General features: G+C 40.0%; 5 protein-coding genes across 5 annotated transcripts; 2 read left to right on the top strand and 3 right to left on the bottom strand.

Annotated features, from left to right (window-relative positions):
- Positions 1-1,199: 1,199 nt before the first annotated feature.
- Positions 1,200-3,219, bottom strand: arl9 (ADP-ribosylation factor-like 9). The gene is made up of 4 exons (XM_079556966.1): positions 2,848-3,219; positions 2,332-2,509; positions 1,551-1,726; positions 1,200-1,436 (listed from the first exon to the last, which is right to left on the bottom strand). Exons 1-4 carry the CDS (start codon positions 3,106-3,108, stop codon positions 1,260-1,262), a joined length of 792 nt encoding a protein of 263 aa, XP_079413092.1. The 5' UTR covers positions 3,109-3,219; the 3' UTR covers positions 1,200-1,259.
- Positions 3,220-3,831: 612 nt separating this feature from the next.
- Positions 3,832-4,967, bottom strand: LOC306963278 (snRNA-activating protein complex subunit 1-like; the record flags this gene model as incomplete). Its single annotated transcript, XM_079556800.1, has 1 exon — positions 3,832-4,967. One exon carries the CDS (start codon positions 4,965-4,967, stop codon positions 3,897-3,899), a length of 1,071 nt encoding a protein of 356 aa, XP_079412926.1. The 3' UTR covers positions 3,832-3,896.
- A 700-nt stretch (positions 4,968-5,667) lies between these two features.
- srp72 (signal recognition particle 72) lies at positions 5,668-11,683 on the bottom strand. The gene is made up of 19 exons (XM_079556724.1): positions 11,559-11,683; positions 10,983-11,103; positions 10,788-10,908; positions 10,567-10,710; positions 10,373-10,484; positions 10,256-10,287; positions 10,052-10,176; positions 9,871-9,928; positions 9,650-9,781; positions 9,438-9,566; positions 9,186-9,258; positions 9,041-9,105; positions 8,873-8,968; positions 8,550-8,653; positions 8,360-8,437; positions 8,087-8,224; positions 7,964-8,001; positions 6,978-7,137; positions 5,668-6,410 (listed from the first exon to the last, which is right to left on the bottom strand). The coding sequence occupies exons 1-19, from the start codon at positions 11,656-11,658 to the stop codon at positions 6,230-6,232; spliced, it is 2,007 nt and encodes a 668-aa protein (XP_079412850.1). The 5' UTR covers positions 11,659-11,683; the 3' UTR covers positions 5,668-6,229.
- Positions 11,684-12,061: 378 nt separating this feature from the next.
- On the top strand, positions 12,062-15,323 carry LOC306963286 (leptin receptor overlapping transcript-like 1). Its single transcript, XM_079556809.1, has 4 exons — positions 12,062-12,178; positions 12,822-12,897; positions 13,046-13,232; positions 13,390-15,323. The coding sequence occupies exons 1-4, from the start codon at positions 12,163-12,165 to the stop codon at positions 13,504-13,506; spliced, it is 396 nt and encodes a 131-aa protein (XP_079412935.1). The 5' UTR covers positions 12,062-12,162; the 3' UTR covers positions 13,507-15,323.
- A 785-nt stretch (positions 15,324-16,108) lies between these two features.
- On the top strand, positions 16,109-23,934 carry LOC306963378 (uncharacterized protein). The gene is made up of 8 exons (XM_079556926.1): positions 16,109-16,276; positions 16,785-16,942; positions 19,856-20,112; positions 20,257-20,344; positions 21,413-21,525; positions 21,616-21,768; positions 22,389-22,479; positions 23,820-23,934. The coding sequence occupies exons 1-8, from the start codon at positions 16,186-16,188 to the stop codon at positions 23,856-23,858; spliced, it is 990 nt and encodes a 329-aa protein (XP_079413052.1). The 5' UTR covers positions 16,109-16,185; the 3' UTR covers positions 23,859-23,934.

Here is a 23,934-nt window from a genome sequence, read left to right on the forward strand (position 1 = left end):
TTTTTTTAATCAGTAATGCACCTGTCATTTGTTATTTTTACTATAGGTGTTGTGCATTGCTGTTAATGCATACACTGTTTGGGGTATTTATCTGATTTGTAGTGACTTGTGATTTCTTTTCTTGCAGCTTTTTAAACAACACCGTACAGATGTACACGAGTACAAACTCAGAAACGGATTGGAGTGATGTCTCAGACTGACGTGAGTTACAATCCAGTGTGGGTATCCTATACTTATTTCTTTGTAAGTTAAATACACTTTAAACTTTGCATTCTAGGGATCACATCACCTTTCCTGTGAGATGCATCCACTCCTTCGATTTGTTGTACCATATTGTCATTTATGAAAAGAAATGTAATAAAATGTATAGTGTAATGTTGCATTTTATTTTATTTTTGAGCCTTTATCGCAGCTAATCCGTCCCCAATGCTGGGATGAGTATTTTATGAGCGGTCTTATTTCACCTCAGCCACATGCATGAAATGTATAAAATGAAAGTAGTATTGGTTTAGAAATGTTCCCAAAGGCAATACAAATGTTCTACAATTACCACAAAAACAAAAACAAAACAAAAATACTCCAGTAGTCTTTATTAAAGCATAGAAACCTTTTCATTTAAAAGGATTGTATGTTCTAGTGTTTGCTGGTGTAGAATACAAATGCATCTACATGGAAATAAATATTAATAAGACATCACAATCAATGTCAATATAAAAGAAAATAAATGCATGTCGCTTCTTCCTGATTGTAGAGCTTGGCAGGGTCATCATACAGTGATTCTAAACACTGCCATCTGTTGCTATGAAAAATGCATTACCACGTTCAAAAGTATGAAGAACATGACTTGGATACTTTTCCTAAAGTAACAGTGAACTCGGGAGTTGCTCTCTGTGCTTGATATGTGTGCCAGTGCCCCTCACTAGGTATTCTTGTATAAACAAACTCAAGCGAGAGATTTAAGTAAGAAAAGAGTAAAGAAAGCTGTATGGTCTCCCCCTAAAACAAAACAATGAAATGAACCTTTTTGAATTTTAATGCAAATAGGATCTTTGGTGGAATTACAATCTTAGGTTTTCCTCAGTACATCGCACCCTTTCAAGACATAAGTAACATCTATAACGAACAATCGAGAGATGTGCAACAGACTTTAAAAAGAAACTTCAAAGTTAAGACTCAACATTACACATGGAAGAACATATATTACATGCCAGTAAACTCAAACCACAAAATGACAATAGCGTCCCAAAAGCCAATGTGTTTTATCTGGGTGTTTGGATAGTTTCAATAATGATCTCCAAAGCATCCTCCACACCTGAACTTGGCTCCTCCACTTCTTTTGTAACATAGGTGCCAATCACAAACAACTTGCGATCACCCACTTCAGACAGGGACAAAGCTTCATGGAGATCAGTGATTGTACACGCTCCAGCGCAGTCCTGTAATCAGACCAAGTGTATATCTTCACAACAACAACAAAAATCATCTCATTCTCTCCATCTATCTATAATCTGTTTTCTAGTGGTTTAGTTGAGATGTGATTAAGAACTCACCTGCTTGTTGGCAAGTACCATCAAGGGCAGATGGGGGTAAGCGACTAGAAGGTCATGTAGAAGCGTTTTCACCAACGGGAAGAGTTGAGTGTTGGAGGCGTCCACTACAAAAACCAGCATCAAGGCCTTGGGCATGTACTTGTGCCAGTACTGCCGAAGCGCCACACTCCCACCAACTGGAAAGAGACAGACACATATTATGCACATCAGTTAGGGATTAGGGTTGACTTGCTCAAATCAAGATATCAATGATTCATTACATTGATTGGTTATTGGGTTATTTATATTAAGACAACACATTAGCTTAATCTTTACATGTTTCAGTGGCCGCATTGGTCTGAAGTGTGACCTCACGTGTGAGATATGCCTTTTATCATCCAGACTTTCACTGTAGTGTGTAGTGATCTCTGAAGTAGAGACAACTAACAACACCCATTGTCTTAATGAAAAGAATGAATAGCCCTAATTGTTAATTGAAGACTAAATTAAATTCAAGCATACACTAATAAAATGAAATTGCAAGATTGTTTAAGCAATATCGGGTCCTTTTCAGTGAACATTACTGATCTCCATTAGGCCTTATGCTCTAAATACAATGTTTTAATTTCACAGGCTGTATGGACGTGTTTAAAACGTGCACTGAACTGAACATTGATTATCCAGCTATATTGCATAGATTTTTATTAAGCTATTGATATATTGGGATTACAAATAGATTCTGGGCCTATGGAGTTAACTTAGCCAAATATCACTACAGTATATTTTCTTATTCAACACCTACTTTCTAGAAACTCAATTGACAGGTCCGCTCTGTTGATGGACACAGCATTGAGCCCTTGTGTAGGCTGGGCCTCTCCTTCAGACCAGCTGCGAGTGAAAGAGTGCAGGAGGCTGGACTTCCCTGCCCCATCAAGACCTAGGACCAGAACCTGAGTCCCATGGGGCTTGACCGTCTCCGGCTGCAACACACACAAGTACACTAGTCACAAAAACGGAGTTTTTCTTTTTTTTCATATTCAGGCAACATTAAGAGGGGAAACCAACATAGATTACTGTTTTAACAAACCATAAATTTCCAATCTATGGACTATGAGTTGAATTTGTGATCATAATTTAAGAGCATTTCCGGCACGCGTGAAAAAAAAAACTGTTCACTGGCCACTGTTGGCCATTTATCAGGGTTTTGCAACGATCAAACCAGAAATGTTTCGCATTGTGGCGTTATACATGTCAAGCTCTGAACTATTGAATCTGAAAATGTAATATCCTTAGTTAGATATCCTCTAAATAAACTTACCACTTTGGAAGATTGGGCGCTTGCCTCTGAAGCAACAATAGGAGCTGAAACCACCGTTTCTCCAGGTTTGACATCACCGTCTCCCTCTCCGCCACCTTTGACACATTTGGCAGCCTTCTCTGTCGCCTTTTCTGCTTCTTTGGCAGGTGTAGGCTGTGGCGTCTCCTGCTCCTTCGAGAGGTGATTCCAAATTAAATATCCCACACCTCCTGCGACAACCACCGTAGCGCCCATGACACCTGCGTTTCGCCAACCAAACATGGCGCCTCCAGTTATAATTAGTAACTTTAGTTTAAGAATTACATCAGTTTTTGCGTTTCAGAAGCTTAGCTGTAAAGACGCAACCTCGTTTCAACAAGTGGATGGCTGACAGGAAGCTCCCAGGAACTTTTAGAGACTGTACTTCCGGCCCGAAGAGCTCTAGTTTGTTGTTGTAGTGACATGGAATTGCCACCAGAGGGAGCCTGGTCACTGTGGCCTCCATGGCGTTCCAAGATCTTACAATAGCAAGTTTTTTTGGTTTATGTCCAGGGGAAAGTAGAGAAGGCAAAATACTTGCTGAAGAGTAAGGTTAGTTTCTAACCATTCTATGCTCAGGAAAAAAACGTCTAAACTTTGTGGAAAGAGTAATCCAATGCTTTACTTTCAAAATAACTCGAAGAGTGAAGTATTGTAATCCAACTACTCCAAGAAGTCCAGTTAGGCAACTACAAAAATGCACTCATATGCAAGTACTTGAGTGTTACGCAACCTTTTAAAGATGGTAAACATCTATTGTATTTCTAGCTTTATGTCCAATGACTCTCCAGGCCAAGTAAAAACCATTGTCAATGCTGTTCACATTTTATTGCTACAATTACAGAAACAAAAAGATAAACGTATTATTTTGAAAATCTTGATGTGAAGAAATGCACATGTAAATTGCTCCACAAATTTGAGAACATTTTCTGCCAACTAGGTTCTAACTGAACTTAATATTGAACTTGAAATCACATTATGTGAATCAAAATCATGACACAAATGGGAACACTTCATGTAACAAAGTCTCTTTATGGTACGGGGTGCGTTGGTGACTGACTGCGGCCCCCTGGGAAGTTTTCTGGAATGGTCAACAGCCACTTATTAAATGGCTTCATGCCTTGTGTCACACCAAGTTTATCCTGTGTGCGTCTGAACAGAGAAACTGGCCTCTTCTTGCTTGAAGTTCGCTTAAATGAAGTGGAAGTCTGTACATCCTCCACTCCGGAGCTGCAATCACTGGCTAACTCAACAGGGCGATGTCTCCGTCCTTTGGATGCCCCCTGGACACTACTGTAGCTTTTCTGCTTAATAGAGGACAGTAGTTTGGCCCTGCTGCTTGGGTGCTCCTCTGTCATTACCTCCTTCTCATCTCTGTCTTTGTCTTTTTGTGAGAATGTCTTGTTCTGCCAGACAATGAATTCTGACATGCTGTCCTTCAAGTTGGTGACAATATTTGGGCGGGTCATAGATGCTTTGGCGTGGACATCAGGCGTGGCAGCCTTCATCTTCTCATACAGATTTTGAATATTGGCTATCTCTTCCACAATATCTGCAGAAAGGAGGTCCTGGATGACAGTAGATCTACCAACAAATTCTGCACATATAACCTCTCTTGTTGGAGTTTGGCGTTTGCGGAAATACAGGAAATGTGGCATGGCCGTGTAGTGAATGGCTTTTTTGGCAACAAGCTTCTTATAGATGTAAACAACGTCATAGTGCCTGGAGTAGATTGAGTCTTGGAGAAATTTCTCCACGTGGCTCCAGTCTTTCAATGCAATTCTAATATGCACGGGTGGAATGGCAAGCTGCGAGTGGTAAAGCCCATACATCAAGTATAAGCCTCCAACTCGGATTTGGTAGCTGAATGGTGGCAGGAAGTACTTGACCGCGGTGGCTAACGTGACCCTGCAGAATCGCCTCACCTCAGTCAAACAGGGCATCCCAAGATAGACGTCAGAGAAGTCCATTTCTCTCCAAATGGCCGAAAATGACTCATACCTCACGGAGTCAGTTTGCTGGAAACGAGCCAGAAGCTCCTCCACGTCCTCGGTGAAAGGAGGATCGAAATTTTCGGCGTACGACGGCCATTTGCGCGGCATCCTGTCTGCGTAGTCAGAGAAGGATCGGCACTATGACTGGCACCACTGACCGTCCATTGCTCGGCACACAGCAATGCACTGAGCGAAAGGCGCGAGAACGTGCGCACGCCTATAACAGGTGAGCCGCCTCTGAGGGCGGGGACAAACATTGTCCTAGCCAATCACGGGATACACTGCAGGTAACGTTGTGTTTTCATTTCAGTTTTTTTTTGTCTGTTTTCCCAATTATCACCAACTTTCACCTGAAAACCAATAGAGCTCTTTTTGTACCTACTTCATTAGTTCATTCAAACACTAAACAAGAGCTCCTTCTGAAAAAAAAAAAAGTACAATCTAACAAATTCTAGAATACAAAGTGTCTCTATTAATCAAAAATTGCACTCATTTGTTGGGTACGTGTGAAACGTAATTTCGTGTTTATGTTGCATAAGAATGACCAATAAAGCCATCTATCTATCTATGCTTATTTGATTCCCCTCACACTATGCAATTTTTGCTAGTTTTACTCAATGTTTTATTTCTATATGGACGCCACAAATATGCCGTTTGAGCGGATTTGAACTTTACCACAAAAAGGTCAAATGTGAATATGATGCCTCACCTTTATAAACCAAATTACACATCATTTAGTATCAGAACAATTTTTCATCAGGTTTTTTTTTATTAAGACTTAATGATCAGATTATTGAACAAAATAAGTCTTTTCAAAACATGCTTTGAATAATTCACAAATGTAAATCCTCTTTTTTTTTGTACTTAAAGCAACCAAGTGGGCTCAAAAATAAATATGATACGTCTTTCATCCCATGGCCTTGAAGGAGTTAAGGCGTTGGGGGGAAAAAAAAGGTAAAATTCTGCTTCAGTTTAAGCAGTTCCAAAACGGAAGCAGATTAATGTCCATGGTTCCTGTAACAATTATTAACTAGAACTGACAAGATCTTGACTGAGACAGTTTTGACCATTTTTCCAAGACCTCAGAAGGTCAGACTTTAATTTATATAAAAATATAACAAACATGTGCAGTGTGCAATACTGCTGTGATTTCAGACATGACTGTAGCTACTTGTCAGAGAATACAACAAAGCAGCTTACAGCAGATTACAATTCAATGTTTGTGTGGGATGTGTCAATTCCGTTTTGGGAAATCTTTACCAGAGCAGAGCACCAAATAAAATCACGGATATTAAATGGCTGTAAACAAAACCAAAATCTCCTGATGTCTTTGATTTGTTTGTGATATTCCATGTACTGTAACCCATGTACTACCAGCCTCCTTTGCCTCCTTTCTTCTTCTTCTGTGGAGCCTTTTTGCGTACTGCCCCTGAAGCTGCTGGCTTCTGCTGACGGGGAGGGACTACATTACTCGTAGCAGCTGTGGATGAGCCGGACGCAGATCCTGGCCTAGGTGATGTGGGGGGACTACTGGCTGTCTTACTAGCATCACTAGAAAAAGAAAAAGGCATAGTTTCAGTATTTTCAGAAACAACAGCCACAATAGTCCTCAATTTTACACCACAGCTAAAGCACTGCATATTCACATGGTATAATATTTTTGAATCAGTAAAGCACTCAGTAAAGACCTTTATAAAGAAAGTTTGATTGATTAATGACTAAAAGAGTGTGTAGTCTCAGGCCTTGTCCACACATAGCAGGGCATCTCAGATACCACGCCAGAGTGAAGACTTTGGGAAAACTTCGGTTACGTGCGGTCTGTGTTTACATTAACAGCATTGATGCCTCCGAACTGTGCTGCTTGCTTGTTTTTACAAATTCAAGTACTGCTTAATGTCAGGCATAGGCGAAGGAGCATGCTTTTTTCTGATGAACCAATCAGAGAGACGCATTGTTTTTTGCCAAAGCAACGTAAAAACTAGAAATGAAAGTATTATTTAGCCTGTGGGCTGTTAACTGGGGATAAATCAAGCATAGCAGCAGCTCTTACTACCGTGTAAATAGCAGCATATGCAAGATACTAGCATTCACTTTCCTAAACATTCCTTTTCGACTTACAGTTCAGCGGAGGCTCCAGCTGTTGCTCCTTGTGTGCCTTTTCCAATTTGCTCCTTCTTCTTGCCCTTCTTCTTGCCTCTGTAGTAGGAGCGCTCTCTCATGGGCAGCCACCTTTCAGCGTCTGGGGTTGCTTTGGGGTCACAGTTCTTGGGAAGTTTTCCTAAAGAGAGGGGGAAATTAGTTATGGCAAGTAAGATAGGAAAACGTATTTAAGAAAAATATATATATTATATTACAATAAGGATTTTAAACTTACACTGGGTTACAGAAAATACTTTATGTGAGGCGTCTAAAAATGTTTAACTGATTAAACTGTTCAACTGATAAATGGATGAAAATGATGGATGGATTTTCCAATCTCTGTATTCCATGAGGCACATGATTTCTGTCCTTGGCCTGGTGTTAAAACCAGCCCCAGCCAAGGAGCCCGTTTCAACAAAAGCTTTCCCATTTTTTGGGCATTTCTAAGAAGTGACCTTTAATAGGGACACACTTTCTGCTCGATTTCATTAATCGAATAATTGGCTAATTTATCAAACGACTATTGATTAACTTAGTGTCATTGTATGGGACATTTTAAATCAAGAATGTAGACATCTTCCCCCCTGTAATAATCATGAAACATTGTTAAAAGTTTAATTAACAACCAAAATACAAATAACTGGTTCTGTGTACTAAAATATCCTCACAAATGTAAATTACAACCAACCCCGGTCTTCCCCCAATTGTGGACTGACAGGCACCAGAATGGAAGACATTATAAAGACAATAATCTTCGGCAAAATTTGGCCCTACATCAGCTTACAAAACGTACACAGCAAAATGTTGTAAACCAGTGTTTTTTAAAAAGCATATATCAATTGTACATATAGATGTTTTTGTGCCCCCCTTTATTGTCTTGTATGTATGTGCAGCAGTGCCCTTACTTTCCAAGACAGGTTTCTCCGGACATCACTCTAAAGAAACCTTAAAACTGTAAAACCCACCTTTCTTTTTCTTCCTCTTCTTTTTGACATCCTCTAGGCTATGAAGACAGTGTGTCAATTATGAGAAACAGATATACAGCTTAAAGACAGCATGCATGTTTTTTTAAACTCCAAATACTCTACCCTTGTTCTTTGGGAAGGTTTTCTCCTGCAACCTTGGCAGCTTTTTTCCTGACGTACGTGGCTCCATGGGAATTCTCCAGTTCATCCACATCCACTTTAAAGGACATGGCGTCTGCAGAAGGGAGGTGCTTGCTGAGGCTGGAAGTAATTGTTAAGGATATTCCATCTCCACAAAAGAACCAACAAAAAAAACTTAAATGGTGTTATATTTAATTTCATTGCTAACTGACAGAAAGGACAGGGAAATAAAGGGGGGAACACTTGCAAGGATACGATTTGGCTTTATCGGTGTCCACTAAGGAATATGCAGAAATGAGTTGTGCCAAGGTGTGGACATCTTTAGGGTTTTGCCTGATTTAAGGAAAATTGAAAACAATATAAATCAAAGTTGGTAATTGTATTGTACTGACAACTTGCATATCTTAAACCAAAGATTTTAAATCATAATAAAAAGAAAACTTACTTCCACAATTGCTCCAAATCACTAATTGCTTCTTTTTTCCGACCATACTTAAGTTTGAAATTGGCAGCTTCTCGTACAAGAGCTAAGTGTGCAGCAGATCCTGGCTGAATAAAGCGAACACAGCCAAAGGTTAACAAACATACCATACAAGAACATCTAACAGTTGCCGTTATTGCACTTTTCACATAACACAAGTCACCCAAAGCACGTCACACAGTTTTAGGGGATTTGTTCTTCATTCGCTCCACACACAGCGGTGGTAAGCTACATATAGCATAAACACATTAAACGAACTGCAAAGAACTGGCAAATCAGACACAAACCTGGCTAGATTGGTAGTGCTCAATGGATTGTTTGAAAACATCTATAGCACTGTCAATGTCCTCTTCATTGGAATACAATGTCACCAAGGCCGATACCTGAGACAAACACATCTCATTAAACACAAACTTTCCTTCAACAACTGGTTTAAGCCATTTTCTTAGACTTACAACTCCTGGTTTGTGCTTGAACTCTTCAATAGATCGTAGAACATCACAGGCTTTCGTCACATGACCTTAAGTAAGAACAGGTGCATGTTTGTTAGTTTCTTCCATCAAGTTTACACAGAACAAAATGATTGTGCTCTCACTATACCTTGTACCAAGTAGAGTTGTGCCATAGTTAGTTTTATGCCAGTTGCACTTTCGGTGTGTTGTTCGGAAAATTGCTAAAACAGAATGTGACGGGGAAAGCTTTGTAAGCCAGAGGCACTTAAAGCAAATTAAGCATGAAAGATAATACATAGTTTCCTCTTGAGTGGCATCTACTGTTCTTCCAAGTACTATGTGGAGTTTGTTGTTTCTCCATCGTGTCACTAAATGTAAAATGTAAGTGTCAGTGACTGACCTGGAGCAGCTCTATAGCCTTGCCGTGCTGTTTCTCCCTGCAAAGTTGAGCAACTTGAATAAGGACTGGCCGAGGATGACCCGGATTTTGAGACTGAAGGCTAGATGATAATTTCCGACACTGGTCAGCCTGAAATATTATACATCATTATGAAAGAGTCACACAAATATGGAATATTGTATGCAAAGGATATTCAAGTTTAGCAATCGTACCTGATTTGTGTACATGGCCAAGAGAGCTTTGTTGAACTCTATGGCCTGCAGCTGCTTCTTTGCCAGTTTGTACTCAACTCCCTCTGCATTTGTAAGTTTCACTTTTTTCTTCGAGTCAAATACATTTTGGTCCTGAAACGATAAAACATGATTAATAAAAAAAAACATCAAAATTAAGTGGTGAAAATGCTTATTTTATCAGAATGCATTGAAAAACTCACTTTGTTTATTGTGATGATATTGTTGGCAGTTACAGCTAGAAGCCCAACGTCTGACGGCCTGCAATGAAGAAACAAATTACACTCTGGACTATTTCCGTATATTCAAATATAATTCAGTGTGGAATGAATACAGGGTGCCAAGAACTAAAATTAATGATTATGGTCATTAATGTAGATTTACTTGAGCTTAATCACTTGGTTGTAGAGCTGCAGTGCTTCATCTGTTCTGCCCTGTAATTGCATAACATAGGCCATTTGCGAATGGATGACAGCAAGTTCCGACTCAATGTCTTCCTCAGTCACATCCTGTAAGAAACAATGACAAACATGTAATCAACGTAAAGAGAAACTTCATCTTGATATTTAAAATACAGCATATACTTACAGTATCCTCTGATAGTGAAACCCGGCAAAGCTCTGAAATAATAATACAAAAGGTGTAACAATGGTATACAATACATTATTCATTTTATTAAAAAAATCATTATCGTGAATTACAAACCTTCTGCTTCTCTAAGTTTATCAAAAGCCTCAGTGAGCTGTCCCTGACCAATCAAAGCACAGGCAGCATTGTAACACAGCTCATATGTCGTCTCTGAAAGGCCTAGATCTTCCTGTAGGAATAAAGAAGTGACCATTTAACATTCCCTCAATTCTTTCGTAATAAAAAAAATATCAATTGAGTCAGCTGTTTACCACAGGGGCCTTCTCCCACTGGCTCATAGCAGCCATCACGGCTGACAGGTTAGTCTTTCTCTCCTCCTCGTACTCATCCTGGGAGTTTCTGATAAGATCGGTGTAGACAGCCTTACATTCATCATAGCGCTCAAGTCTGTACAACTGGCAAAGTGGAAAACAGGAAACCGCGTGACCAAAATGTAATGTGGGAAATTATGAAAATATTTATTACAACTCACCACTTGACCATACAGCTCCTTTAGCTTGTCAGTCTGTTCAGGGGCATTTTCAATGGTCTTAAGAGCATTTTCTACTCTGTTCAGACGATATTCACAGTAGGCCTTCTCAAACAGAGCCGCACTGAAAAGTAAGTGCTTTCAGTAGAACATGCGCAAACTATTACATACACATACAACAAAATATTAAAGATTTACCTGCCAATAACTTTAGAATGGATGTTCATGATATTAAGGGCCTCTTTGAAGCTGCCATTCTGAACATGGCAAACTATTTTACAGTGAAGAGCAGTCACATCCTCCTTGTTCTCCTGTAATACTGCAAATAGAACAATATGCACCATTGATATACGAACACAATCTCATATTGCGCAATTTATCCACTAGTAACAATAGCCGTATTCACTTTGATTGACACATTTTAACCACAACAAACCAAACGTTCAAAAATTGACAGGCTCAGTGGTCAGACTGTAGTGACACGTCACGAGAACAACAGAAAAGTTGGTGCAATAAAATACAAATTGAAAGTAGGGAAAACTAAAGAAATAGTGTTAAGCGCAGGTGGACCATGAGAAAAGTACATCAGTGGAAGTAAAACTGTTAGCTACGTAAATTTAACTGTACAATACATTGTAATGGCTTGACTAGCCATAGGCTAACAGCTGGTGGTCGGTCATGCTGTTGAATTTAGCTTAGCCACGGCTAGCGATAGCAGCGTTCTTGCATCAAACAATCACACATACAGGTGTTTCAACAGTACAGCCTACATACTTTTGCTCAGACCCTTAAGGGCCCTTGTAAAGTCTCCATTTTGTCCACAGCGGTTGACTTCAGTCCACAGCGAAGCCACTGACACCCCTCCACTCGCCATCTTCACTGACCGAACATAGCACAGCACAACGGAAAGACTCCAGTTACACTTCCGGAGTCACAACTATAAATTTATATTTTTTTCTTTCGTAAATATATATATATATATATATATCACATATCTACAAAACAAATATGCTGAGACTGTATTGTTCATGACTTCTATAAAAAATAATAAGATATATTCAATGACGTTACGTTACTTTTAGTTTTCTTCGTGCCTCGAGTACACTGCTTGTAACACTAACTATGCAATTTTCATTGATAGTTTATTGATTCTTGGGTTTTAAACTAACTTGCACATTTCTCTATCTGTACATATATAATTTGCGTACAGTATCGAACATGTATATGGGAAATTAATTTCTCCCGATAACAGTGAAGCGGTGCCGCAGCCCGGCTGTGTCACAGTGTTCTCGGCTCGACTCGATTCTCAGTCGGCCTCACTTGAAGAGGCGCACTTGTCATCCATAAGGGCTTGGTGTCCATCTTTTGTCCATTAGAGATGGCCGGGATTAAAGGTAACTGCAATCGATGTGCATTTCTATTGCTTGTCTCATAAAGCTTATTGCAATTTATCAACCTACCACACAAATGTGCTGCAGATTTGCGGGTACATTAATGCGTTCGTATCCCCGGGTTAGCTAACGGTCCCTGAAACACCCTGCCATGGGCCAACACATCCGAGGCACAATTTATCGCATCACTCACATTGTCTTTACAGATTGCGTTATGGAATTGACATGTCTCCACCATTTAGCTGTAGCTTCGTTAATGTGATGTACACTTGATTGATTTGAGAGTTAGCACAGTACCATGCTAACAGCACCCTCTGTAATTACACAGCCGTTATAGTCTTACTGCCCAAACCAGTGCCAACAAACAAACAGCTGCAGTTGTGTAGAGCTAAACTTATAATGTGTTAAATTGCATGTATTTATTTACGTAACGTTTCTAGTTTTACATGTGAAAGCAGCTGGTTCATCACATGATAGCTTTTGTTGAGAATAGCCGCAGTGTTTTGATAGTGAAATTTGCAATAGTAACTATAAAGATCGGGATCATAACAAGTCTTCACAACATGGCCCCAGCCTCGTGAAGTTTAGCAAACTACATGATACCTGGAAGAATCTAACGTCCTGTTTTCTTACTCCTGTGTTGCAGCTCTCATCAGCCTTTCTTTTGGAGGGGCCATCGGCCTCATGTTTCTCATGCTTGGATGTGCTCTTCCCGTTTATGAGTAAGTATTTAACTTTATATAACATAACTGAATACGTGTTAAATACTGTTGTATTTAATTGTTTCAATGTTGTATTTAATTCATCATTTGTAGCACACCAACAAATATAAATATAAGTATCTAACAAAATGTTTCTGACTCTCTGCAGTAAATACTGGCCTTTGTTCCTCCTGTTTTTCTACATCCTTTCTCCGCTCCCATACTGTATCTCACGGAGGGTAGTCGATGACACAGACTCGGCCAGTAATGCCTGCAAAGAACTGGCAATCTTCCTCACAACAGGCATTGTCATTTCAGCCTTTGGCCTGCCCATCGTATTTGCAAGGGCTGATGTGGTAAGTAATGTTTTCTTAGAAATTGGCTTTCAGTTTGGTCATTTATTATTATGTTACTACATACAAATTAAAAAGTACATCTACCCATTTTTAGCTTAAATGTAGATCAACATGCACAGCATTTGTTGATATGAATTATTGATGTGTTGGTCCACAGATTGCCTGGGGAGCGTGTGCACTTGTGCTAACTGGAAACATAGTAATCTTCGGGACCATCCTGGGTTTCTTCGTGGTTTTTGGGTCCAATGATGACTTCAGTTGGCAGCAGTGGTAAACGACTAACTGGAGGGACCTTAGTTGGAACTGTTTTTATTAGCGTTACTATTATTAATGTATTAATGTTGGGTTTACATTGTTTATTTATATGACGGCCACCCTATTCATAGACTCACCCCAAACCAGTGCAATATTTTTGTTCCTGCCTGCATCATACTGACTGACAGTTGGATGGGAAATGCTGACTTTGATTTGGACCTGTATCTGTCCTCTTTGTCTCCGTTTATGAATTGTACATTTTTACAATAACAAAATGCCATAGATTTATCTTTTATTTTGTTGCATTTTCTAACAAAGAGCACATTGGACATGCTGACTTGCTGTTGGTTAAATATTGATTAGTCATTTGCTTAGATATGTCGTCATTGTACCATTTGAACACTGGTTTATTCTTTATTTATATATTTATTTCAACAATACTTGAGTTCAAATTTCCTGTTCTGTCAGAGGCGGATTGGTCAATGCTTTACGTCGTTTTGCTAAATTCAAATCCTTTTTTCTAAATTGTCTTCTTGCTGAATAGGTTCTTCTTCTTCTTCTGAGATCAAATTTACCTGACTGGGTAAAGTCCCAAGCTGATGCAGGCTGCTTACCCACTGTGTTTTCTTGCTTGTGGTGGCACCAGGAGAGTATGCCATCAAGTACTATCCCAACCAGGTCAAGAGAGCAGATGCCAGCCAGCATAGGATTAGCTCAAAGACAGCAGTAGCCTTAGTAGCAACAGGTTAAGACCCTGGACTACTTATAACCAAGGACACTAAGCTTTTAACTGCGGCTTCTTTAATCTAACTTTTGCTGATGTCAAAAAACGGTAGATGGCTATGATATAGTCCAATTTCCAGTGTGAGGTGATATGGTATGAATTTGGTCAACTAAACCTCTGGAGAATCTCTTGTTTCCGGTGTGTCATTTCGAGAGGTTTTAAATGACAAAAGCGACACAGCAATTCTATACAGTATAATGTATTCGACTTTCAGATGTGTCTTGTTGGAAGCTCAAGTGTAGATGCTAAAAGAGTGTGCCATTTCGAGATTACTCTAGGAGGCTCAAGGTCACATTGCTTAGTACTATTGCCTCAACACAAAAAGGTTGTGGATATTAACACTTTAAATATCATCTGAACTAGAGCAACAGTAAAGCTTCGCACGGTATCTATAAATCTGTAATTAATTAATCAAACAACTTGAAATGTGATCAAAAATGTGTTATGGCGGGTTCGCAAAAGCAGTTAATGTTTCAAAGTGTCTCCTTTAAAATACAGTGTGATATGACTTTTCCTACTATTTGGGGCATTTGAAGTACCATACACCACAGTGGTTCAGCTTTTGTTTTGTTTATTTTAATATATATAATATATTATCTTCATTCCGTCACTCCTTTTTTCATAAACTCCCACCAAATTGGGTGAAGGCACTGAATGTATTGATGGCATTAAAAGGAGCTTGTCTGATATCCTCACATTAGTAACTGTTACTGTTAGAACTACTGATGTTTAGCTTGTGCTTTGGTTGGCTGAAGCCGCGCTGGTGATTGGACAGTTAGTCTGACTGCTTATGACTCCTTACAAGCTAATTTTACTTTCATTTTCTAATGAGCTATCTCCAAATGTGACAGAATCTTGGCATCTTTGAAGCATGGAGTTTCCTGTTTTTTTGTTTGTTTTTTAAGAGAGGGTGTTCTCTCTCCGATGCAGGGGGATGTTGTATTTATTCATTTGACATTTAAAGTCAACGTCCAATGCTGTTTTCTACACCTTTTATGTTGAACCTTTTATGGCAGAAGTCAGCATGGTGGTTTTCTTTTTTTTTTAATAAATGCCATTTTCAAACATTTTCTTGTTTGAATTATACTTTCTTTCAACTAAAATTAGGAACTGCATTAATAAAACTGCATTTCTATTCTCCACATGGTGTACAAACATAATGCATTGCACTACTTAGTTAAGTACTGTGACATGTTACTAATTTAGTGTATTCATATGAGCAGAAGTACAACCTTTTTTTTGTGGACCTGAAAAAGTGCCATGGAGTTCATGTCAAAATCACATGCCTTCCCTCGTCTGAGAAACATGCGGTGTTGAAACGCCCTTAGCAATAATATCATTATTTTTTGAGATTATTGCTAGTACTTTCAACCTTCTTACAATCTTTTTTAGAGCTCTAGAAAAGCCACTTGTTGTTGATACTAGTTAAGTGTTTTTCTTTTTTTAACATCATGATTTTTATGGAAGGAGTAAGCCCTAAATAATACTTCACCTCAGGGTGCTATGCAGCCAGATACAACATGCCCACTTTGGCACAGCGCTTTAATGCCTCAAAAGGCAAGGCATTGAGAAAAAATGAAAAGAGTGTAATATAAAGTCACATCTATATTGATGACTTTTCCACATTAAACCCTGAATTCTAAAAAAAAAACATAATTCTGAGGCGCACATGGATGTGTTAAGACAACAGAAGCTCAGATTAATGCTTAAACTTGCCCTTCATATCTTAGGTCTGCAGGGCACACACACACACACACACACACACACACGCGTGGGGAGTGACATTTTGCCGGAGTCTTTCACAAGCTGTCCCGTGTGGCCATATGGAGCGCACCCGCATGCCCTCAGGAGCGGAGGAGGCACATAACCTTCACAAGAGGAGCTCAAACATATTCACTTCAGCCGCCTAAGAACATGAGGAGGTTCTTTAGAGCACACCGGGACGAAGACTACAGCCAAATCCAGTATTTGACAGCAAAATGCACCCGTCTGGCACATGACAAAGGTAAGCATGCTTTAGGTCTTCTTTAGTGGACATGTGTGCTGGGTTCAAAGATCACCTTTTACTGCATGGGTTTCTGTCGCTCAACAAAGTAAAATCCTTTTCTTGAGTTTGTTTGTAAAATATTAACACTGCAAATCACCATGCTACAACAGGAATAAAAGCATTTTGTCGGAACAAAGCTTCATTTGTTAGGTACAATGACAAATAAAGCACTTACTTACTTACAGCTCTTACTCACAGTACTTACTTATTTACTTACAGTACTTACTTGCATAATTTCTCTTAAGAATAAAATTAATTCATCACTCTTTTACAGAAATGCTTACAAATAACAGAATTCACACATTACAGACACATCACATGCTTTCAATTGGAATTATTTACTCAACCACCAGTAGTTTGCATGTGGGTAGTAAAACATGAGAAGACTTTCTACTTGTCTTTGGATGTAATGCTTACTTCACCCATAAAAAGGACAAAACGCTTGAGCTTGTTGTCTTTGTGGCAGCGATGCTGGACAGAGACTTTGTGGTGTTCAGAGACAGAGAGAGGAAACTCCAGACTGACCTGGAGGCAGTGACCACACGTCTGCTCCAACAAGAGCAGCTGAACATGGAGCTGAGGATGAAGCAGGACCAGCTCATCAGCAGACTGCAGCAGCAGCAGGTCAGAGGGTTAGCTCTGTGTGCACAACACTCATGTAGCAGGGAGAAGAGTGTCAATACAAAACACCAGGCAGAAAACAACACTTTATGCTATTTGGCCTCAACACTACAGTCATCAAGTGGCATACGTGCTAGTCTGAACATTACAGAAAAAACATGTCAAAAGAAACTGAACTGCATAAATACAAGCTAAAACACATTTATAATTTTGCTTTATCTAGTTGACAAACGCAATGCATACTCTTCTTGTGTTGTAACTCTGGCTTCCTCAATTGTTAAAAGAGCATGACTCAACAGTCACTTCTCTCCACATAAACTCAGTCTCTCAGTCAGGTTAGGACCTGTTTCTTCCTGTATATGGACAGTAGACAATAATCAGAACTGTGGTGCACAGACTGAACAAGTGTAGCAGAGCGAGGTTTTTGTTTTTAACCTTAGCTTTAAGACACACAGATAAGTTCCATTGAAAAAGGGCACAAGTGTTCCATTGGTTAAATAGAATTTATTTGTTACAAAATGTTTTTCTTTCATTGCATTTCAGAAGTATGCTTGATTTAAAACCTTTAGCACATATGTTTAGTCCATGAGATACAGATTTCACATTTAGGATAAGAGTCCTCCAACAAGTCCCTGCCGACCGCTGGACAGACCCAAATCAAGACACGGACATTTAGAGTGAAGACAAGACAGCGATGGGCAGTGCTGGTGCTACTGCCTGCGCCTATTAAAAAAGGAATGCATATTATTTAACAGTTATATACAGTGGTGGCCTTTGCTACCCGCCGCTAGAGTTGAAAACATACCAGTTAGCGCCACCTTTCGTGCGCTGTATCAGGGAACACGCTCATCAACAGGACCATCAGGGAACCGCACACCCAATCTACTGCGATGCTACAGCGTTGCGCCATGACGCGCTCCCGTGAAGGGACCCACAGCAACACTAACACGCGGAAACACTAATCAGGGCGAGCGTAAAGGATGAATTTTAAATAAATGCTGCAGAGATATCTACCTGTCGGACAGAGCACACCAGCGCCAGCACCGGGTACAACAGGCAGCAGGAGATACACAAGGTCAGAGGGCAAGCAACACTAACCCGAGGCCTTTTATAGTGCGCCCCTAGTGGCGCGCACAGGAACACCACTACCACAAGTTACTCACATCACCACATTCACCCCCCAGAAGTTGTATCGGCGTCCCGACGATATAAACACTAACACTTGTCGCGCGACAGCATACACGCCCAATGTCCGCTTGGAATGGACCATACATTCATTTCCGCACAGTAAAAACAGTCTTGGGCAACAGACACAACGCTGACTTGGGTGTGGTCCTATGACCCACTATAGTACCCTCAAGCTTGGTCTCCCAAAGAGATTCAGCTGCTCCAGCCAAAACGAGTTAACATTGGACGACTACCCCCACCCTCCCCATCGTACCACCCCTAAGGGCTAGATGAGGCTGCCCTGAAGGCTACATAAGGGGCTTGTCCAAATATGTAACTACATTAAAAACTAATTTGGGTTACCAGCTGCACAACTGGTCCTCGCTGACCATAGGTTTACAACAGCTTCACTCGACAGAATATGTAAGGGAGGCTTTCCCCATCTCACCTTACCACTACTGCTGTTGTTGGGGGTATGAGCCCACAGGAGGATACCACGTGCAGGAACCCAAAATGCAGTGACCTTGTGTAACTCCGCCCGGTGCGTCTATGCTACACCACCGCTGTCTTGTCTTGGAACACAGAGCAAACAACATTATTCTCTGGTCTACAACCAAAAACTAGTAGAACCATTAGCAGAATTGGCACTTTCTCAAATGAAAATACAATCAACCATGTCCTTAGCTTACCATGCTTGTCATTAAAACATAAATGAGCAGAAAAGCATGCAAAATATACAACACAAATTGCTACACAGCAACCAAAATGAAAACAAGGCTAGAAAAGACAGGTTTGTTGAACACATGAGAATGTTACTACCAATAGCTGCAAAACAAAACCAGAAAACAAAAATCAACCTAAATGGAACACAGGCCCAAATATTACAATAGATCCTGCCATAGACAACGCCAGAATGTAGCAGAGCGAGGTTTTTGTTTTTAACCTTAGCTTTAAGACACACAGATAAGTTCCATTGAAAAAGGGCACAAGTGTTCCATTGGTTAAATAGAATTTATTTGTTACAAAATGTTTTTCTTTCATTGCATTTCAGAAGTATGCTTGATTTAAAACCTTTAGCACATATGTTTAGTCCATGAGATACAGATTTCACATTTAGGATAAGAGTCCTCCAACAAGTCCCTGCCGACCGCTGGACAGACCCAAATCAAGACACGGACATTTAGAGTGAAGACAAGACAGCGATGGGCAGTGCTGGTGCTACTGCCTGCGCCTATTAAAAAAGGAATGCATATTATTTAACAGTTATATACAGTGGTGGCCTTTGCTACCCGCCGCTAGAGTTGAAAACATACCAGTTAGCGCCACCTTTCGTGCGCTGTATCAGGGAACACGCTCATCAACAGGACCATCAGGGAACCGCACACCCAATCTACTGCGATGCTACAGCGTTGCGCCATGACGCGCTCCCGTGAAGGGACCCACAGCAACACTAACACGCGGAAACACTAATCAGGGCGAGCGTAAAGGATGAATTTTAAATAAATGCTGCAGAGATATCTACCTGTCGGACAGAGCACACCAGCGCCAGCACCGGGTACAACAGGCAGCAGGAGATACACAAGGTCAGAGGGCAAGCAACACTAACCCGAGGCCTTTTATAGTGCGCCCCTAGTGGCGCGCACAGGAACACCACTACCACAAGTTACTCACATCACCACACAAGGATACATAGATGTTTGATCATTTAAGTGGTCCTCACGTAAGCCCTGATGTCTACGTCTTTACCAGGACGTGGTGGAGCTTCTGCAGCAGCGCCTGGTCCTTCTGGCAGAGGAAAATTCCCGGGATGGAGAACTGCTGCGACAAGTAGGATCAGAGCTGCTGTCTCTCCAGAGCTCCGAGCTGAGGCTACAGGGCCTGGTGGAGGAGCTGCACGCTGAGGCCCATCACAGAGCGAGCCTGGCCGAAAGCCTGGAGGCAGAGCTGAACAATGAGACCAAGCGCAGACTGTCTCTCACAGAGCGACTTCAGGTGGAGATGCACAGGTCAGCTGAAAACCTACTGTAGTTTAGACAGCCTTTCAAGAGGCATTAGTTGAACTTTTCGTGACAAACCCATTGCTTTCATGTATCTGTGTGGTTCCTTAGGGTCTTAAAATCTTATAAGTTAATTTCACTCTCTGACTGCAGTAAAACCGTGCAGCTGGAGGAGTTAAAGGAGACCAATGAGACTCTGGCGCAGGAGCTGAAGCAGTTACGCAGCACTCATCAGAGACAAGTATCTATGACACACATTCTTTCTCCTTTTTTTCTATCTTAATAAGAATTCTATATTGTTAGCTCAGTATAACATTTTGCTGAATAACATTATTAACATTTTTGTTGAGCTGTTAATGGTACTCATGTACTCAGACTGAGATTATATTTGTGGTTGCACAGGTGCAACTACTGTTGATGTAGTAATCATGGTTTAACCTCTTAACCCCCGCCTAAACCAAGTGCATTTTCCCAAGTTCAGCTGTACCCAAATCTAAAAGGTTACAGCCTGTAGGCCTCATTTGAAAGCAAAGACCTACCAAATTGATCTAAACGGATCTTTTTCCTTGTGTCGTCACGTAAAAATAAAACAAAAAAACTCATTGTTTTTGTTGCATTTTTGTCACTTTTTATGTTTCATTTTTGTCACTTTGCTGTTGTTATTTTGTTTCTTTTTTGTTGCATTTTCATCACACATTTTTGTTTCTGTTTTGTCAAGTTTTTGTTGCTCTTCAGTTGAAAATCAACTATTTTGTTGCTATTTTGACAATTTATTTCCAGGAAGCTTTTAGATTTGGGTAAAGCCAAAGGGGAGAAAATGTGCTTGGATCAGGTGGGAGTCAAGAGGTTAATAACAGTAAAGTGGCAATTTTATGAAGGAAAGTGGAATTTTTTAATTTTATTCTTCAAACATAAGTGACATAGGAAGTGGGCGGATTCCCAATTCAAAGGATGTAGCTGGACCTGGTCATGGCCCACAACAGCATAGTATTGGTTGTACAGTGTTATGGAAAGTTTACTTCTGTTTTTGCCATATCCTTTGCCCACTTCCAATAATTAAGCAAAAATAAACTTTTCTTCAAATATAATTGTATTAACTATGTTCAAGTGAAACATACTGTAATAGTCTATAGCGTATGTTGTCTTGTCATGAGCATTTTAAATGCCAGTCAGACAAATATCACTTAGTAGTTTACTAAGTAAATGTAAGTCTACTGTAGTCTGACGACTTTGTGATCTTTATTTGAACTTGGTAGCATCACTCCTGTCACTGCCTTGGTGACATCCGGTCACTGTTATTCTGTGTTAGGTGCGAGAGCTCCGGGTAGAGAACGAGGGGAGCCTGAAGAAGCTCCAGGCCACAGCTGAACAGTTTGAATGGCTCTGTCAGCAGCAGAGATACTGGATGTGCTGTGTCAAGAGGTGGGCTGTTGTGCTATACTTAGACCACACTTTAAACTGATGCTTTGAAGGTCGTGCTTACTGTGTTTACATCATGGATTAACCAAACAGGTTTAAAGATGGTCTGATGGAGGAGAGGGACACATTATTGCATCAGGTCAAAAAACTTCAGAAGAAGGTCCATAAACACAAGAAGAGTGCACATGATGGCGCTCCCAGCACAGATCTACGCTGCCCCCTGCAGGAAACACGCTGCTGCGACAGGTTGTGTAAATACATCACACTCAGCATAATTGATAGGATGTGGGCACATGGTTCAGCCAGTCCATCCCTATAAACGTCAATCATCCATAGATTACACTGACGTTGAATGGGTTGGAACTGTTTTTGAACCTTACCATGCATCTTTAAGGAATAGTTCATTTCTATATTTCATATATTCACAAACACAGCTTTACTGATGATTTTTAATTAAATATTTGCTACACTAAAATGTATACAGCTGGGAGGTAGGAAGTATTCATACCTTTTAAAATCATGTCCATTTCATTATATACAGTTGCAGTCTGTTACTGAAACCACAAAATATAGCTTTATTATTATTCAAAATCCCATCGTGATTACTCTTCAGTAATTCACTAAAAATACAAGGTCATCCTCGGCTGCCCTAAGCGCTTCACATAAAAAAGATAATAATAAAACTACATAAAGCTGCATTCAGCCATGTTCATCTGAATGTTTTGACAATTGAAAATACAAGTATGGTTTTTATGATTTCAACATAATAATTTATTTTAACCCGATAAGATATTTTGTGCCAAACATAAATGATTAGTCAACATTCTGTAAATAACCTCACCAACCCTCCTTTTTTTTTTTTTAAGCTGTATCACAGCATGGGACAAAGACGCAATGACTGACCTGGAGTCGCATATGGAAACATCCAACAAACTCTATGACAAGCTCCTCAGCCAGGTATTGCTTTCATTTGTTTGGTTTACATTCACTTTTTCCACATACAAAGTAATTGCTAATGACTAAAAATATGACCAAGCCACAGGGCCATAAGATATACATACCGATTGTCAACAAAGTGGTGACAAAAAGTGAGAAAAGGGGACTTTTTATCAACTATGAACAGAGATATTTCGGACTGCGCTATAGATATTAAAGAGAAATTGAATGCTGGAATATCAAGCACATCCATCTCAAAAGAGGAATTTTGTAATCATAAATCCCCGGTAGATTTATAGATTTATTTGGAAGTAAATGGTGTTTTTATTTTGTATTTGCCTGATAATTCATAGGCGCTCCTCTATGTTTTCCTTGTCTGTCGGCTTGGAGACATTGGCGCAGAATCCGACACGCAGCAGGGAGCTCACGGCATGTGCTCCTTACAAAATGCATCAAGCCATCTGTATTTTGAACATTTACAAACCGTGGCCTTGTGGTTTACCTCTGGACCGGCCTGTGCAGTTCTCTGGATGAAAGTCCCAGGTCTCAAGGCTGAGATGTAAAACAAAGATATTCTTCAGAGGAACGGCAGCCAGATCCCTTTGGATTGTGTGTCTGCCCAAGGGGTTCACAAAGTGACACTTCAAGGGCACTTACAGGTTTTTTCTTTTTTTTTTTAAGGTAGAGTCCAACAGCTTTGAGGGATGTTACACGACTTAAAATTTAAAGTGCACATGACGAGTCAGACCTGCAGCTTTTCAAACTTTTCAGCAACTACTGCAAAAAGGAATGGGCACTTTTCCAAATATGAAGAGGCAAAACATTTAAAATCTGGTTTAGTGTTGTGTATTTAGACAGTTTACATTGTTATTTGACCTCAGTTCACAAATGAATGGAATGGAGTGTTTATACTTTTCATTCACTGGAAAATATTCGACACAATTTGCTTCTTTAACATTGTTTTGGTGATGTTACTGGAGTGGAGGTAAAAATTCATAACTGTTCCTGTGCATCATACTGTACATGGGGCCATGAGCAACTCTCAGCTCTATACTTGAAAATGGAACTCTAACACTTCTCTTAATGCCTCATGGAATCTTTTATTTATTTGTTTCAACTTATAAAATTGCCACTTCACTGGTGTAAAACTGCGATTGATACTGCCAATTATTCAATCAAAATAAGTGATAATCAGGAAAAATTTGAAAACTTCTCATAAGCACTTTATTAGCTGCACCCAATAATAATGATTTAGTTTATGGTTTTATCATTTTGTCCAATAGATGATGCTACTACATACTTACATATTTAAATTATTTTGTCATTCTCACTTATGCTTTCTCTTGTCTGACCTCATGCAGGCAGTGAACCCACTTATGGGACAGCACAAGCCGCCTTGAGGACCGGTGTCTGGATGTCCTGCGTCTCACCCCCCTCTGTCTCCATATGTTTGTGCGGTGGACAGTGGTGGAAAAA

Source organism: Gobius niger (assembly GCF_951799975.1).
Source record: "Gobius niger genome assembly, chromosome: 5".
Lineage (NCBI taxonomy): Eukaryota > Metazoa > Chordata > Actinopteri > Gobiiformes > Gobiidae > Gobius > Gobius niger.

Bases quoted from the DNA above. Each gene is read 5' to 3' on its own strand.
- arl9 (XM_079556966.1), bottom strand. From the start codon at position 3,108: ATGTTTGGTTGGCGAAACGCAGGTGTCATGGGCGCTACGGTGGTTGTC. The intron at 2,510-2,847 runs GTAAGTTTATTT...TGTGTGTTGCAG, and splicing joins GCGCCCAATCTTCCAAAGTG to CCGGAGACGGTCAAGCCCCA. The intron at 1,437-1,550 runs GTGAGTTCTTAA...GTCTGATTACAG, and splicing joins TGGTACTTGCCAACAAGCAG to GACTGCGCTGGAGCGTGTAC.
- srp72 (XM_079556724.1), bottom strand. From the start codon at position 11,658: ATGGCGAGTGGAGGGGTGTCAGTGGCTTCGCTGTGGACTGAAGTCAAC. The intron at 10,288-10,372 runs GTTTGTAATTCA...TTATTATTTCAG, and splicing joins TAAACTTAGAGAAGCAGAAG to AGCTTTGCCGGGTTTCACTA. The intron at 8,969-9,040 runs GTAAGTCTAAGA...TGTTTGTCTCAG, and splicing joins TCAAGCACAAACCAGGAGTT to GTATCGGCCTTGGTGACATT.
- LOC306963286 (XM_079556809.1), top strand. The intron at 12,898-13,045 runs GTAAGTATTTAA...GACTCTCTGCAG, and splicing joins TGTGCTCTTCCCGTTTATGA to TAAATACTGGCCTTTGTTCC. The intron at 13,233-13,389 runs GTAAGTAATGTT...GTTGGTCCACAG, and splicing joins TATTTGCAAGGGCTGATGTG to ATTGCCTGGGGAGCGTGTGC.
- LOC306963378 (XM_079556926.1), top strand. From the start codon at position 16,186: ATGAGGAGGTTCTTTAGAGCACACCGGGACGAAGACTACAGCCAAATC. The intron at 20,113-20,256 runs GTCAGCTGAAAA...CTCTGACTGCAG, and splicing joins CTTCAGGTGGAGATGCACAG to TAAAACCGTGCAGCTGGAGG. The intron at 21,526-21,615 runs GTGGGCTGTTGT...TTAACCAAACAG, and splicing joins TGGATGTGCTGTGTCAAGAG to GTTTAAAGATGGTCTGATGG.